The sequence below is a fragment of the Marmota monax genome, unplaced genomic scaffold (assembly GCF_021218885.2).
Source record: "Marmota monax isolate L192 unplaced genomic scaffold, Marmota_monax_Labrador192_F-V1.1 WCK01_AAM20220418_F8-fsc00003, whole genome shotgun sequence".
NCBI lineage: Eukaryota > Metazoa > Chordata > Mammalia > Rodentia > Sciuridae > Marmota > Marmota monax.
Window position 1 is genome coordinate 24,399,305 of NW_026694084.1, and position 18,122 is coordinate 24,417,426.

The window sequence follows — 18,122 nt, forward strand, 5'->3', positions numbered from 1 at the left end:
CCCGTCCAATTAGCAGAAGGTCTGAATACAATAAAATTCTGACTTTCTTGCATGCAAGAGGAGCTCCTACTACCTGCCTCTGAACCTACACTGGTCTTGTCCCTCAAGAACCATGGAGCGCAGATCCTTTTCTTAGATCTTAGGGACATAACTTGCAAGACTAGGTGATAGAGAGCTCCACCCTGGCTTGGGCCTGAAGATGAGATTCCTTCATGTACCCCTTGGGCTAAAGGCTTCCTCTTAATAACCTGATCAGGATAAGCAAGCTCATTAAGCCTGAAGGGAGTGTTCCTCTGATGGTATTAAGCAGCCAAGATGCAAGCCACATTGATGTCCTGTATGCTTCAAACCTGTACATTGCTAGGCAGTGGCCTCAGGTTTCACATGCACCGGTGTCACTGGACTTTGGCCTGTGAGTCTAATTCAGCAGTTTGGGGGTAAGATCTAGGAATCCGTGTTTTGAGGAGGAATGCCCTCAAATTCTGCTGCAGTTAAGTCTTGAATTTGGGGGAGGAGGACACATGAAGAGGAGTGAAGGACAGCACTTAAGAAACCTTTTTTATTGTTTCCCAATCTATCACTACTGAGCAGTCTCCCGAGCTGACTCTTCTCCACCATTTGCCAGCACCGAAGTCCAGGCTGTCACTCTCTCCTGCACAGACAGATGCAACAGCCCAGCAACTGGATGCCTGGCCTCACATCTGTCCCTCTCCAGGGCATATTCTCATCTTTTGTTATATGAATCTCACAAGGACAGTCTGGGTGACGGCCGCTTAGTAGTTCCCCACTGTCCTCAGGATAAATTCTAGATTCCTTGAGGAGAGCAAGGCACTCACTTCACCACTGGACCTTCCTTGCCCATGCAGTTCACTTCTTGCCCCTCTCCTCCCTTCTCACCAACTCTTGACTCTCTAATCACATTAGCATTTTTACATGCTCCTGGAATGCATCAAACTTTCTCTTCAACCTTGCTCTCTGAGATTGTTCACTCTACATGTCAACTTGACTGTTGTGGGATGCCCAGATAACTGGCAGAAAGTTACATCTAGGTGTGTCTATGAAGGCATTTCCAGAGGAGATTAGATTTGAATCCGTACGCTGAGCAAAGATGGTCAGACCTCACCCACTTCGGTGGGCGTCACCATATCTGTTGAGAATAACAACTGAACAAAAGTGGAGGACAGCAGATTCTTTCTCTTTCTTCTTGAGTTGGGACTTCTATTTTCTCTTGGACATCAGAGCTACTGATTCTTGGGCCTTTCGACTCCGGGACTTGTACCAACCATTTCTCCTATCCTCGTGTCTTTGGACCCACAATGAATGACAGCACCAGTCTTCCTGGTTCCTCAGTGCACGGATGGCAGCTCATGGGACTTTTTGGCTTCTATAATCATGTGAGCCAATTCCACCTCTCCTCTGTCCATCCATATCTGGTGGGTTCTTTTTCTCTGAAGAACCCGAACACAGGCTCAGAACAGGCTGTGCCTTCCGACCGGGACACTTTTCTTTCTATAGTGCCCAAGCACCCCCTATCCTGGCTAGCGCCATTCTTTTTTTAGACCTCAGCTTCCTGAGGGAGATTTTCCTGATCTCTTGTAGCCAGGGAAGTCCCTTTGTTTACTTGCTTCCCTCTCATTTCACGTGTCTGGTTGCTATGATTCCTTGATTAGTGTCTTCCCCTTAAAAATCTAAAACCCTTGTGTGAGGAATGGGTCAGTCTTGTTTAGTGCATTTCACCAAAACACAAAGGCCTGCCACACAGCAAACACTCAGTAAAGATACATATACAATAACAGCATGGTACACTTCTCCAGGCTCTTAGTACCTAGGTAATTTCACATTTGCTTTATGTCTAAAGAGAAACTAAACACACCCTGCTAACTATAATCCCTGGCTCAGCCCAGAGGTTACTTTCCCTCGGAGACCTTCTGGACACTTTCCTTTGGATCAATGTCCTTCCTATGGACATCTCTGCTTATGTCTGTCATTCCTCAGATCTTCTGTGCTATAACTTTTTATATATGTGTCTTTTTCACTTGGCTTTCAGGGCAAAAAACTGCCCTCATTGAATCATCTCTAATATATAGCCTAGAGTGTGCTTATACTGGGGATTAAATATAGGGGCTACATCCCCAGACATTTTTATTTTATTTTTGAGGCAGGGTCTCACTAAATTGCCGAGCTGAGTCTGGCCTTGAACTTGCCCGAGTAGCTGAGATTACAAACATTTGTCCCCACACCTGGCTCTCAATAAATTTTTTTTTAAAAAAATTGTTGAATGGCTGTATATTGTTACTATAACAGATGAACAAAATAAAAATTGAAGACTAAAATTGCAGGGTTTATTTCAGAGAAAGATAGAAAACTTTGCTCTTGTTTGGGTCAAGAGGCTGGACAATGGTGGTACAATCGCTGAGTCCTCTCAGTGTGGTCTAAGTCCACTGTGCCTCCTGAAACTGGGATGTGGAGGCCGATATGAGGAAAGGCTTGCACAGCCCCATCATGTCCATGTCAGACACCGAGAACTGTCACCCCAAGAAAAAGGCTGGAGAAATTTGGTAATATGCAAAACAAGGAACAGGAATCCTAAAATCACATAGATGACATATTTCTGTTTTCTTCTCAGAAGAGCTGGAACAAGCTCAATGTATCTCTGAGAGTGGCCTTGATTTCCTCTACTCTAGTCCATGTGACATTGTCCTAATACAACTGACTCTCTGAAAAGCTCATAGGACATTTGGCCAGACTGCAGGGTCTAGGCTTACCCTGAAGAAAGAAACCAACATCAGTGGTAGAAAACCCATAATATACCTGTCTTCAATGTAACATCAGTCCTGTGAGATCCTTCACATCTATAGTCAAATCACAACATCAAAGTCGCATAACAAACCCCATGACCATCCTAAATTGTCCACACGAGACATTAAATAATATTGTTTCATCTGGAATATTTAAACACAAGGGTCACTGGTAAAGAATTTTGAGGTTGGTGGATCTGCAGAAACAGAAACACTTGGAGTCTTTGGGATTTCCCAAATCCAAATTAGAATAACACATGAATACTTCTTTCATGTATTGGTTAGTTAGAACATCTGGGGGAATAGAACAGGCAAATATTTTTCTACCATGAAGACTGCAACAGGTCTTACTTCAAACAAAACATACTCTTGAATGAACAGACCATAATGGAGTCCCAAAATAAAATAAGAGTGGATGCTAACTGGGGAGCACATGACACAACTGTAGACCCTTCCCACAAACTGGCATGATTTTTCATAGTTCCTTAAAGAAGTTTGTGTTCAGACCTCTCTATGTAAAGTTCACATCAGGAAGAATTTCTCTGGTGGCTTGTGGATTTGATAAAATTAGAAATACTCCTCAGCACAGAATCTGCATAAAAGGATACAAAAGTTTTAAAGTGTGTCAAGGGAACTCCAGGGAAGCAGCATTTTGGGGAAGTGCTAGTGTGCTGGAGGACACAGGGAAGGTATACACAGTAAGCAGACCATAATCAAATCATACTGAAGTAATGAAAGACCCCAATCACAGAAGAAAAACCTGCACAAAGTCCTATAAGATCGCTCATCTTTATCTACCATGAGCTGCTGAGCAATTAACTGGGCTGCAAGGGAAAAAGTTCACTTGACAGTCACTTGACAGTGTCACCCAGGAGAACACTAAGGATTGAAAAAATTAGGGAAAAACAACTCAAAGCAGGCGGATGGTTTCTATATTTCAGTTCTTGCCATTGTCTTTACTGGTCAACTCAATACAAAAAGATCACAAGGAAGTAAAGGAGACTCTGAGACAGTCAGAAAAAAAATAAAATAACTTCTGGTTAAACGTTGTTCATGGAGAAAGATGATCCAAAATGGCTTTGTAAGTACTCTTTGCTTTCTTATTACAAATCCATACAAAGATTGATATTGTATTTGCTGCAATGAGAAGCTTAACTGGAAAATGAAATAGAGTTAGAAAATCAGATAAAAGTATGACAATGAAACTTAAATCAGTCAAATCACATAAAGGATCCACTTTCTGTGGAGCACTATGCTAGGAGGTAGGCGTGCAAAGAAAAATCAGAGCAGCATGGGGATTGTCCCTGGTCTACTGGGGAGATAGGGACACTTCACCACCATGTCTCCATGAAAGCTCCTCTTCTTGCCTCAAGCCAACCTTTGTTCAAATGCCAAATCTCTTCTCCTTCAAGAGCCAGTGCATGTGTCATACCTTTGGCGAGTCTTTCTCATCCCACCGATTCCCTGGGGAGGCTAAGTTCTAGTTCTCTGCCATCAACAGATATAGACAGCTCCATAAAGACACCCACCACCCTACTCTCATTGCTAGATGAGGTGCTTCTTTTTGTCTCTAGTACGTACTATAGGACCTAGAGTGCACAGGTCAAGGAGCAAATGGGCGTGGTGTGATGAACATGTCAATGTATGAACAAATAACTCAGTAATGCAGAGGGGGAAATGATTGGTTCTGCTTGAAAGATGAGGTGAAACTTGTCAGAAGAGGTGACATCTCCTCAAGACAAGGTTCTTCATGAGTTTTATATGCTACAACCATACAAATCCTATGAAACAGATCCCACCCCTAACTTTACAGTAAAGGTATCATAATAACTGGAAAGTAATTTCCCCAAAATTAACACATCTATGAAATGTCTGGAATGGCTTTCCCAGGGGTTGCTAAGACATACGAATTTTATTCTGCAGGCAATTGTAAGACACTGAATGTTTTAAGGTTAGAAATAATGTTGCCAGAAATCTATGGATATTAACTATGGCAATAGAAGTGGGAAGTTAATTGAAGGATAACTGAAGGAGCAGAGCAGACATGAGAGATCAAATGATAACTAGGAGGGAAGGAAGGACAAATTCACACCGTGACAAGGGAGGTGGGAGCCAGGGAGAGGCTGGCAACCCATGTCACAAGCAGAGCTTGGGGCTTGTTCACTGATTTCCATGTGAGTTCTGAGGAAATGGAGCAACCGATGGCTACTGTGAGCCTTCTGCATCAGCTTCAGGGGTGGAGTGATGGAAATATTAATCTTGAGAGGAAATGCAGGGGGAAGAACAGACAGGGAACATGGTGGAAAAGACAATGGGATTATACAGAGAAATTCTAAATTTGGTATGTCAGAAGAATACTCAGAGGTTCACATTTTCTAGGGAAAGTAAAATAAATCTGAAGCTTCAGGGGGGGTCTAAGAAGTAAATTTGAGAGTCACTATGAATTAGGGGTTGACTAATGGAGTGGGTGAGAGTTTCTGGAAGAGTGCTAACTGAGAACAATGAAGGACACCCATCCCCAGTAGGTACAAACAGAAAAACATTCAGGGATTGGTAGAGAAAAACAGCCGTTAGAATGGGAAGAGGAGAACCAGGAGAGTTACTATGATCACCCCATAATTGAAAGCAGGTGATCAGGGGTCATCTGGGTTATCTGACCATAAAGCAGAAATGTTGAGTGTGCTGGGGACCTATGTGAACATCATATTTGAACACCGGTGCCACAACTAAGTAAAAGACACTGAAGAGCTATAAATTGAGATAGTGTAATTTGACATCAAACAAGGCCATCAGATATCATATGCATAAAAGGGAATCTGATGCTCGTATTTTCTGTTACTGGTGTAGGGCATATTAACAGATTTTCTTCCTAAGGTAAGAGACACAAGGAAGGATTCCTCAATGACAATTGGGGAAAGCCATAGAGTCCTACCTGGTACATAGATACTGAGAAAATTTTTTATTGAATATGTGAGTTAACAGTGTACATGTTTGGCCTTCATCTTACTACAGATGGTTTACAAGTGACTCTCAGGAAATTAGGGGGTTCTTAAGATAGTAGTGGCTCCAGGAAGCAGTTGGTGGGACTTCGACACAGATGCAGTGAGTTTTCAGAAAACCTTCCAACATTTTTTAATGTAGGATGGCCAATCTCCAACCCCATTATTCTGCTTTTAGAACACTGACCTGGCAGTTTCTTATGAGGCAAAGCATATTTATGATACAAATCAGTAATTTCACTTCTACATACTTCCCCAATCAAATGGAAACCAATGTTTATACAAAAACCTTTATGTGAATGCTTATGGTAGCTTTATTGTGTGCTACAAAACTGCAAACGACCCAAATGTCCCTCAACTGGAAAATGGATAAACAAACTGTGGTCAGGCATCCAATGGAACACAAATGAACAGCACTGCACACCAGTGTCCTTCAGTCTCAGTGCCTGTTGGTAAGGAAAGGAGCCAGACTCTATCATTTCAGTTATATTCCACTCTGCAAAAGGCAAAACCCCAGGGACAGAATGGATCAGTAGTTGTGGGGGTGAGATGGGGGAAGACTGGTGGTACCAAGAGGGATGACGGCAAAGGAACACTGAGTGAATGTTTTTTTGAGCAATGGAATCTCCGTATCTTGAGCATAATGGTGGTTATACAACTATGGGCATTTGCCAATGCTTGCAGAACTATACACTAAAAATGACGAATTTCTCTATATGTAAATTACACGCTAATAAAAATAACGAGAGAAAAAAAAAACACTTGAGTGGGAATTAAGAGAACTGAGATCTAGTTTGAGTCATGCCACCAACTAGCTATGTAACCTGGGGGAATCTTCTAATCCCCTCTGAGTCTTGGTGTTCCCATCTGTAAAACGTGATCAGACAATTTCTCAAGAGTTGATTGCTCTATTCTACAAAGACTCCCTCCTTGAAGCAAGGTGGTGGACCAGATGGCCCATTTTAGTTCAGATGGCCCACTTCAGTAGCTGAAGTATCACTGCGGAGGTGACTGGACTAAAATACCCATTCTGCACACAGTTCTGAAAAGTCTTCTTAGATTAGAATGCAGTGTTTCTAATTTTTGTCATTCCAAAAGATGGAACTATGGGAAAGTCCATCTGGTCGCACAATTCCCAACTAAATTTTGACACATATATTTGGACAATGTAGAAAAAGTCCTCTGGGAAACACTAACATTTAATGAGGCAAAACTGGCCCTGGTAAACAATCAAGCTTTTCTTTTTACATTTTGCAGGCACTAATTATAAAGGCAGTTGAAGATGACAGTGTTTACTACCATCATCTGCCTTATCTTTCAGTTGGGACACTGCTTTTCATTGAAGTACCCAAATCTCACAGCTGAGACATTTTTATACTATTCATTATTTATAGCTAAGAAAGCCACTGAAAGAGACACCCCAGGAGTGGGTTCACATTATAGCACCCCTTGAATTGAGGGAAAAACTTATAACTTAAAGGGAAAATACCAAGAATAAAAACAATAATCTTCATGTCAAAAATGTCAAAAGCTCACAGTTTTACCTTATAAAGCATAGGTCCATCAACTGTGGCTTGGTAATTTTTTTAATTGTGGTAAAAACCATGTAACATTAAATTTAGCATCTTAACAATTTTTAAGGCTATAGTTCAGTATTGATAAGTATACTGAGACTACTGTGCAACAAATCTCTGTAACATTTTTCCCCTTGCAAAACTGAAACTCTAATCACATCAGTGTGTGATTCTGCAATCTGTATATGGGGTAAAAATGGGAGTTCATAACCCACTTGAATCAAAGTGTGAAATATGATATATCAAGAAATTTGTAATGTTTTGAACAACCAACAATAAAAAAAAAACCTGACACTCTATATTTGTAAACACTTCTTCTTCCTCCCCCAGTCCCTGGCTGCCGCTCTATAATTCTGACTACTTTAGACATTTCATATGAGCAGTAGAATCATACATTATTTGTCCTTTTGTGACTGGCTTATTTCATTTAGCATTATATCCTTCAGGTTCATCCATGGGGCAACCATTGACCAGATTTCCTTCTTTTAAAGTGCTGAATATTATTCCATTGGCTGTATATATGATGCTTACTTTATTCATTTATTGATAAACACTTGGGTTGCTTCCGATCTTGGTTATTGTGAATAATGCTGTAGTAGACATGGGTGTACAAATATTTCTTCAAGATCTTGCTTTAAATTCTTCTGGATATATACCACAAAGTAAGACTAATAGATCATATGGTGATTCTCTTTTAAATTTTCTGAGGAAACTCCATATTGTTTTCCTTAATAGTTACACAATTTTACATTCCTACTAATAGTGCACAAGGGTTCAATTTTTCTATATTCTTTTCATTTTTGCTATCCTAGGATAGAACATAGGGCCTTGCATAGGTTGGACAAGTGTTTTACCAGAGAGATACATATACCCCTAGCCTTTTTTATTTTACTGAGACAGAATCTCACCATGTTGCCCAGTTGGCCTTGAACTTGTGACTCTTCTGTCTTCAGCCTCCTGAGTATCTGGGATTACAGGTGTGCACTACCACACCCAGCTCAATTTCTCTATATTCTTGCCAACATTTGTTATTTTTTTTTTAATTTTTAAAACTTGTTTTAATTAGTTTTACATGACAGTAGAATGCATTTATGTTCTTTGATATATCATACATAGATGGGATATAATTTCTCATTTTTCTGAGTATATGTATTGTAGAATCACATTGGTCATACAGTCACATACATACATAAAGTAATAATGTCTGTTTCATTAATTCTACTATCTTTTCTTTTCTTTTGCTAGTGTTCTAATAGGTGTGAAGTGATATCTCATTGTGGTTTTCCTTTGCATTTATCTAATGATTAGTGATGAACATTTTTTTCTGATGGTGGATGGCCATCTGTGTACCTTCATTAAATAATTAGCAATTCAAGTGTTTGCCTGTTTATAAATTGATTATTTTTATTGTTGCTGAGTTGTAGATACTAATCCCTTACCAGATATATGACTTAAGACATTTTCTCCTATTCTATACGTAGCCTATTCATTTTAATGGTAATTTCCTTTTATGTGTATCAGTAATGATTTTTGTAAATAAAGTTTTACTGGAACATGGCTATACTCAATTCATTTAAGTATTTTCTGTGGTTGCTTTAGCACAGTGCAGCAGGTACATCAGACACTATATAGAAACTGCAAAGATTAAAATGCTGTCTGATCCTTTACAAAGCTATGTTTTCCCACATCTGGAATAGTTCATATGTCATGAACTGTGGTATATGGTTTCTACATAAAATCTCACTGAATCAGCACTCTGAGATGGGCATTCTTACCTCATTTGAAAGATCAGATGCAGAGAAGTATGATGGATAAAAACTTACTGGGGAGTTGGACCTGTATCAGGCTTTTTAGCATTTGTCTGATTTTAGATATATTACTTAGGTTCTTGGTCCTCACCTTTCCCTATATGTGCACTGAGGCTAACAAATAGCAGTGGTCATGGTAAAAAAAAAGGCAGGAATTGATGTGACAGCTAGTGCATGCTTTGTAGATAATGAATAGTTAATACATATTAGATATATGAAAAACAGCATTCGGTTTCCCTAGGGAGTTTTTCTTCCTAGAAATATGTCCATTATTAAAATGTTAAGAATGTCCTTCATATCCTTGATTATAAAATGACTTGGAGGATCTTAAAATAATTGTTCACCACTGCTGTGTGTTATGTAAAGCACCTTTTCCCCAATTTCTCATGAATCAAGCAGAAGGAAAGTGTAATAATGATTTTCCAACTTCATACTCTGTTTCCCAAGAGACAACTAGAGGTATCCTGACCCCGCTGAGTTTCCAGCAGGGATGTGCAATCAAGCAAGACTATCAGATCGACACCTGGCTGTTCTGTGGACAGGACACAGAGGACCAAAGGCTATTAGAGGAGAAAATCACCTTGCAGGCACCAGAGGGATGGCATGAAAGCAAGGCCAAACATCGATTATGTTACTTGCAAATGTCAAGTAATTGTGGCAACCTTGTGAATAAGAGCCAGGTGTGAGAGGCCAGGATTTCAGCTGAAGGACAGTTCCAGCTTCACACAGTGAGTTGTTTCAGGAGACTTTGTCATGATTCATTGATAGTGATTATGAGCGGATGTACTATGCATCCACTACACAGAAGTTCTTAAATGCCTTACAATTTTTGTCTTCTGTTAGCATCCAGCAGGACAAGACCAAGAAAAAGGTGGGTGGAGAATTCATGTTCCCTGTGCTCAGGTAGCCCATAGTGGCTAGGTGGAGCTCTTCCACTCCATTTGTGAGTATCTTGGCTGCAGTCCTGGGGCTCCTAGCCAACTGTGTGAAAACACTGGTGCAGAATCAGAAGCTCAAGAAGACTTTAATACCAGCAACCAAACATGGGAGAGGTAGGCTTAATTATTATTTTATTTTTCCTAGAAACATGCAGAATGAGCTTTCATATGCAAGTATTTAATTCAGACGTTGCATACAAACAGATGCAACTCTGTGTGTGTGTGTGTGTGTGTGTGTGTGTGTGTGTTTAGTTTCTACAGCTAAAAGTGTTGAGAGAAAATCTGTGGAGTGCATTCAGTTGTTTTATTTTGGAATTGATTTTCACATTTGTGGCAGGCTCTTTTAAATATCTCTAGTGGGGGTGAGATTTCATCCTTTGTGTATGGAATTACTCTTTGGAAAGAATGATAAGAATAATTAGCTCCATATTTTGGAAATAAGATGGGTACTATTGCATGAGGAAACAAAGACAAAACTTAGAAAAACACAAATAATCCCTCTAAAAATGAGCAAAGGATTTGTGATCTTTTTTCCTGAAGAAAATATAAAAATGACCGATAGACACACGAGAAGCCATCAGAAAAATGCAAATCAGAACCACAATGAGACATTACTTCACACATAGGAGCATGGATTTAAGATAATAACGAACTCTGGTGAGTAGCTGGGAATCTGGTACACTCAGACATACAGGTAGAAATGTGAAGTGGTGAAGCTCTTCTGGCTTTTGTTATGTTTGGAGTTGCCATATAAGCCAGAAGTTCCATTCCTAGGATAGGCCCAAGAGAAACGAAAACAGGTGTTTACTCCAAAACCAGCACATGAAGCAGAATTAGTGATCATAGTCAAAATTCAGAAATAATCTAAATGCCTATCAGCAGATGGATAAATAAAATATGGTATAGTCATACAATGAAATAGAAAGAAGTTAAATACTGACATATGCTTACATCATGGGTGAACCTTAAGAATTACCTCGGGTGAAAGCTAATCATAAGAGACCTTATGCTAGATGACTTAATTCACAGAAAATGTTCAGAACAGGAGAACAGAAGAACATCAGTTCTTTCCAGGAGCTGGTGGCTAGGGATGCTGGAAGAAAACCAGGAATGACTGTTGATGGTATGAGATTTCTTCACAGGCTGATGAAAATGCTTTAAAATTTATGACAACAATAGTTATCTCTGTGTATATACTAAAAATCACTGAATTGTACACTTTACCTGGGTAAATTATATGCTCTAGGAATATATCTCAATAAAGATGCTAAAAATAAGAGTTGCTGGAATTTGTGAGTTTGATTTAATTATCTGATTTCTACTGTTAGCTAAGTATCTTCTTTACTGTCACCCTACTCTGAATGATTTATATATTTTGCTTCTTTGATTCTTACTATCTCCTATTGGTTGGGCAGACTTATTGATCTCCATTTCAGAAATTAGGAAACTGGAACACAGGGTGATTAAGTAGTTTCCCTGAAGTAACACAGCAGTGAGTATTGGGCCAGGATTGAAAATTCAGGCCTATCTGGTGTTAATATTCACATCTTCTTCTTTTTTTAATTTTAAAAAACTTTTATTCTTTTGAATAGTGCAGTTTTTATTAACTTCTAGGGGAGTGTTCTGAATTTCCTTACACAAACAGAGCCCATACAGATATTTCTGCATTATCATTTCTTCCTCTTTGGCAGAGGTAGTACGCTATACATGTTGTTCTGAACACTGCCTTCTTCATTTCTCAGGACATCTCAGAAGTCCTTCCATACTGATATGCTTCATTCTTGTGTTTACGGCTTTAGAGGATTCCAGTGCCTAAATGAGGCACCATAATTTAATTAACTGTTCTCCTTTGATGGCTACTTAAGTTTCTTTCCAAGATCCTGTGTTTTGAAACTACCTTCAAAGGCAGAAGGGAACTCATAAGAAATTCAGTCATTTTAAAAATAAAACCCTTTCCTCAAAAGTGAACTACTTTTATCAAACACGTTGGTTGGTTAAAAAAACACACAAACAACAACAACAAAAACAACTGTTAAATTCCAATGTAATGGACTGATGTTATGTGCCTCCCAAAGTCACAGGTTGAAGTCCTAATTCCCAAGGTCGTCATGGGGCCTTTTAGGACCTGAGGGTAGTGCCCTTCTTAAGGCAGCTCCAAAAGAGATAGTCTCTGCTTCTACCACTCCAGGATACAGTGAAAGGGAGGTCTGTGTTCAAGCAGGCCCTCCCCAGACACTGAATCTACCAGGACCCGGATTCAGGACTTCCCAGCCTCCAAAAATGTCAAAAATAAGTTCTTCTTGTTTACAACCTATTCAGTTTGTGGCATTTTATTTCAGCAGCCTGAATGATTCAGATAATCAATACCAACAAAAATTAATTGCATTATGCCAGAGTTATAGCCCCATGTGAGCCATGAAAATGTATTCCATTTCTATAAACAGGAGAGGCCCAGGGATTTCCAAAAACTAAACAGCATTCAGTTGTTCTGAAATCTCTGTACCTATTTAGCATATTGTTTCTGCTGATTAATATTTGTGGAAATGAAGAATAAGACATTCCTACTGAATCACAGATCACACGTATGGTGACTCTCCATATGATACCTATGTTAAACCAATCAGATTCCTTGAATGGAATGGAATTCCAATTCTTATTTTAGCAAAATGAGACACTGAATATTTTAAGGGTTCCCAGCTGTCTTAAGAACTTCTATTAGCAGTTTTAATAACAACTTGTCAATTTTCTTTCCCTTTTTCCTCTTGTAAAGAAACTATCACGTTAATAAGGCAATGGATTTTCTAATGGACGCCTACCTTAAATGAGTTTGAGCATTTACAGGTAAAGGGGAAGCAATAAGAAAGGTAAGATGAGTGCAGACAGGATATCCAGGACCAGAGACCGAGGGTCTCTTCTAAGGGGAATGGGAGGTAAGAACACCAGTGTGGAGCTTTTCAAAGGGAAAGAAAGTGCCAATTGAATTGAAAAGGCAGGACAAGAACATATATTGAGCTTGAGTATCGGCTTGGGGAAAATCTTATGGTACACATCCAGGGTGATGAAGACTGTGGAAATGGATTTTGCAAAGCGAGTGCAGTGCAGATGGACAGGAGTGAAGGACAGGTGTCAAGGCCACAGTGGATGAGCAGTGAGTGTGGGTCTCATTCATGGGAAACAAAAGAGCCCAGAAGCTCAGATACTAACTAGAACCTGGACAGAAATATGCTGTGCCAAAAGCTTAAGAAAAAGTGTGTGCTTCCTATTATAACCATCATGTGGATTTGCAGTGGGAGATTTTGAAAACAGAAGAACATAAAAAGAACAATTAAAAATCACGCGCAATCCTACCACCCAGTGAGAACCATGATTAAAATATTGGCAGACTGACTTGCATTCTTTTCTTTATGTACATATAAGACAAAAAAAAAAAAAAATATATATATATATATATATATATACACTCACTTCTATACATATATATTTTTATCTGCAAAATTGGGCTCATATTATCATATTATAAATAAATTTTATACACAGCCCCCCCATTTCATAAGTAGTTTCCCATGTTGTGTGTTCTTCCAGGATGTAATTTTAATGATGCCATTATATGTCTCCTATAAATTTAAGCAAAATCATTAGATTATTTCCATACTGCTGAAACTCTAGGTTGTTTCTAATTTTTTTTCCATCTTATAAATAGCACTGTGATGGACTTTCTTGTCATAAGTCTTTATTTATTTCCTAAGAGAAACTTAAAAGTATATCAGTATGTCACATTCAAAATTCATTCACTCAGCGGACCAGTCAGTACCTATAACTTCACCACTGGAAGCCTCTTGGGACAAGATTCAAAAAAAACGCATAAACAAATAAACAATGCTATTTCCATATCACTCGCAGTCTATATTTATCCTTCTGGAGCAGTCGTCTTTCAGGCAGTACATTATTTCCTCCAGGCAAATGGACTATTACTGGGTTAATCTAAATGCAATAACAAGAAACTTGGCTGACCCAGATTTCTCCAATAGAAGTGTGCAAGCAATTACAACATTCTGCAGATTGAAGAATACTCAAGGCTCTCAAAAACACATATTTTATCAATCCTTTCATTTAAAATGATGCACAATTGAGCATTAAAAGAAAAAAAGGTTAGAGTCAATGTAGGATGATAGCAACCACATCTTAGGTAGATACATATTTACACATAGTGTGACTTAAGGTTTTCTTCTAACTTTAGCTTTTTTCCTCTGTCACTTCTATAGTTATAGGGCTTTTAAGTACTCTAAAACATGTTGAAGTTATTAATGATTCCTATTAAGAATTATATGGTCTTAATAGTCTAGTCATAAATTCTTTACAGCTTATATTTTTAAATTATTCTATTTTCAAGACACTAAAGTAAGGTTCTCATGATCTCTAGAGTATGTGTGTGTATAAATTCATTTACATAGGGACATTCAATTAAAATATTTTTTCTCTGACTGGCCAATAAAAAATAAAGTAAAACAAAACACAATAACCCCCCTACCTGTACTGCTATTCACATTAAATATGAAATCACTCAAATTCCAAAGGCTTCTTAGAATTACCAGTCAGATGAAGATATCTAGGGCTCCATGGTATACTTGTGCAGAGTGCACACTGTACAACTGTTGAGGACACAACTGAACCCTGATCTATGTGACTGGTATCTGGAGTTGTGCAGTATGCAATCTATAATAGCTATATGTGAAGAACTTGAGGTTAGTTCTAATAGTTCTGTTTGCTTATCCATTACTTATTCATGCATCTTTTCCTCTAGAGAGCTATGAAAAATAAAAGTTTTGAGGGAGGGAATTGGGTCTTTAAATCTATGTAGTTTTTTTTTTTCTTTTAATTTTAAATGAAGGAAATTCTGCAAAGAAACAATAACAAATTCTCCCTGGCTCCCCTCTGTTACTATGAAAAGGCTTTCTGACTTCCATCTCCCCTTCCAGCCATCCAGTAGGAAGCAGTGATGTACCTTGTGTGAGTAACTGCAGGTTTCGGACTTCTTCTCGCACCTTCAGCTGGAGCACCTGTTGCAAGATGTGCTGCCGGAGGTTCTCCTGGGCTATCCCCATACGCTCAAGCTTTTTGTCCGTGAGTCTCAGCAGAGCTCGCCCTGAAGGGTTAAGAAATAGAGAACAACAGATGAGCAATTCGCTGGAGAAGAATTCCGTCTTGGTCCTAGTTGATACCCACATAGTAGAAGTTTCCAACCATACATACACTGCAGAACAGAGGGCCCTCCGTAGTCCTTGTTGACAAGAATGGGCAATTGGGATGAAGAAAATCTATATGTGTACGAAAACCCCAATTTGTATCTAATACATTCCAACTAACCTAAACGCTGAGTCAGATAAAATAGAAAATGTTTAACCTGGATATTTGGGTCACCGATGCAGGTTTCCATAGAAACAAAGCTCTTCATTGAGGGACAGGTTCTCAGGGGGCCACAGGAGCCCAAGGCACCAACAGCCCAGATACAGAACTGGATGCTCTAACTGGTTCTGTAGAAACCCAGCAACACTGAGCCCAAGACACAATCTTGTCTCTGTGAAGCATGCATTTAGAGTCGGTTTTGAATCTTCAGGGCTCCCACTCTGGCTGCTCCTCTGGCACAGGGCTGGAGTCCATCTCCAGCTGCTGGGGCTTTGCCTTAATCCCAACCACTGGCCCCAGGTGAGGGTTCCAGCAGGGCCAAGGGCAGGAGGAGCTGGAGAAGCTCAACAAAGCAAGATAGCAAGCCTGGGTTGGAGCCCTCAGTATTCACACCCTGGGCCTAGGTGGCCAGCATGGCCTCCTTGGATGCTGCCTTGCCCGCAGAGGTCTACCTGCTTCCCCTGTACCATGATTTCTATTAAATCCTCAAGTTCTCCCCAGCTGGGCTTGCCCTGAAATAAGCACTTCCACCTTGAAGGTTAACTATAAGAAATAAAGGGAATGATGGTTGTTAACTGCCCATGGCACCACCCTCTAGTCTCTCCTGACATCCTTAGGCATTACAACTGCAGATCTTTTCTCATTTCCATAACTGAAGGAGAGTCAGAGTCAACTACATGTGATCCATGGTAAGTCTGCGGGTATATTATTACATACTCCAGAAACTAAATGTTCTACCACGGAGAAAAAAAAAAAAAAGACCACCAACCAGATGGTGAAGTTAATGGACATTTTCATCAAAGGAACAGGAAAGCCCCTGTGGCCTGTGAGTGAGAGAACCCGTGGGGCACAGTCTGTGCAGCCTGCTCTTTTTACTCCCTTCCCTTTAGCCCTTGTAAAATACACCAGTCAGGATAAGTTAGCTTACATGGTACAATAACAAACAACCCCCAAACATCAGTGAGTACAACAAAGTGACTCTCAGCTTGTCCAGCATGTTGACTGCAAGACCACCCGCCTCTAACTGGGCTGTTTAGAGAACCAGAGGGAGAAACAAAGGCACTAGAAGATCCCATTGATGACACATTCAGTCCAGAGTCATCTCTGGCCGGAACTAATCACAGGAACCTTCCCACTCACAGGGCTGCACCTTTCACTTCCAACATGTTCCCAGAAGTGAGGGGGTGGTATAGGAATGTTGGTCAGGAATATTGGATGGGAACTGTTTAAGTCAGGTTTTGTGTCACTGTGACTAAAATACCTGACAAGAACAACTTAGAAGAGGGAAAGTTTATTTGAGGCTCATAGCGTCAGAGGTCTCAGGTCATAGATGGCTGACTCCATTGCTGTGGGCCCGAGGTAAGATAGAACATCATGGGGGAAGGGCCAGTGGAGGAAAGCTGCTCAGCTCACTGCAAGGTCAAGAATCAAAGAGAGAGAGAGGGTGAAGGGGCCACGGGGAAGAGGCATCCTTCCAGGGCAGACCCCAGTGACCTTCCTCTTCCAGCCATGGCCCACCTGCCTATGGTTACCACCCGGTCAACCCACTCAAACTAGGATGGACTGATTAGGTTACGGCTCTTCCAATCTAATAATTTCACCTCTGAATATTCCTGCACTAACAGAAGGAGCTCTTGGGGTCATCTCATATCTAAACCATAACAGGAAGCAGTGGCAGAACTATACCATTACAGATGTAGCCCTGGAGTAGTTCCTGTAAGGAAGTGAGCTCAGAAGTGGGCATGTTGGCAGGGGTGTCTGAGGCTTCAACAGAATCTGTATCTGTCACAAGGATCCAAGGCAGCTAGCTGTACCTCAGGCTGGCTACCGAGGGGATTAAGGTAGTCATAAGAAATCAGGGAGAGGACAAAAGCAGACTCCAGGGCTTCCACTGCCTTCTGGGATGGGTGAAATGAGGGACCTTGGGATGTTCAGAGTCTAATGTCTATGGATTTGGCATTTTCCACAATAAAAGGGGCTTTGCACCTTTGATTAAGGTAAGGACCCTGAGATGGGAGATACTCGGCATGATCCAGGGCAGGGTCCACCCAGTCTACCTACAGGACTCCTCTAAGCAGAAGAGGGGGATGGTAGAGGGAGAAGGAGAAAAGATGTGGCAAAGCAAGCAGAAGTCAGAGGGAACTGGCCAGGAGCCAAGGAGCTCAGGCAGCCGCTAGAGGTTGGAAAAGACAAGGAAACGGCCTCTCTCCTGCCCACTCTGGGTATGCAGCACTACCAACACCTTGCTTTGAGCCCCAGGGGACCCATTTTAGACGCGTGACTTCACTACTGTAAGATAATAAATTTGTGTCACCTTAAGCCTCTAAGTTTGTGATAATTTGTTACAGCAGCAATTGGCCTTGTGACTGGAATTTACACGTTCTTAAGAAGTCAAACAGATGGCTTTAGATTTCCCTTGCTTTCACAGTTTCTGGGTAGTGGCCATAATCAAAAGCAGTGAGCAGAGGCCTGCCAAGGAAGGGAGAGCCAGAGTCCCAGCTCCAGGACGGGAATGGCTTCTGTGTTCCACCCACTGTTAGACCCTGTATTGAAGTCTCACCTGAAAAACAGTGAGTGGGACTTGGCTATCAGTTACGTGGAT

The 18,122-nt window shown here is 40.4% G+C and overlaps 1 protein-coding gene across 3 annotated transcripts in view; it reads right to left on the reverse strand.

The window, feature by feature from the left end:
• Samd12 (sterile alpha motif domain containing 12) overlaps nucleotides 1-18,122 on the reverse strand; it is a 385,987-nt gene that overhangs the window by 164,354 nt on the left and 203,511 nt on the right. For 2 of the 3 annotated variants that reach the window (XM_046464750.2, XM_046464748.2), the window contains exon 4: nucleotides 15,120-15,260. In XM_046464750.2, coding sequence (XP_046320706.1) covers nucleotides 15,120-15,260 — 141 coding nt within the window. Of the gene's footprint in view, nucleotides 1-13,580; nucleotides 14,099-15,119; nucleotides 15,261-18,122 lie in introns of those variants that run through there. The other variant, XM_046464749.2, reaches the window with a different exon arrangement.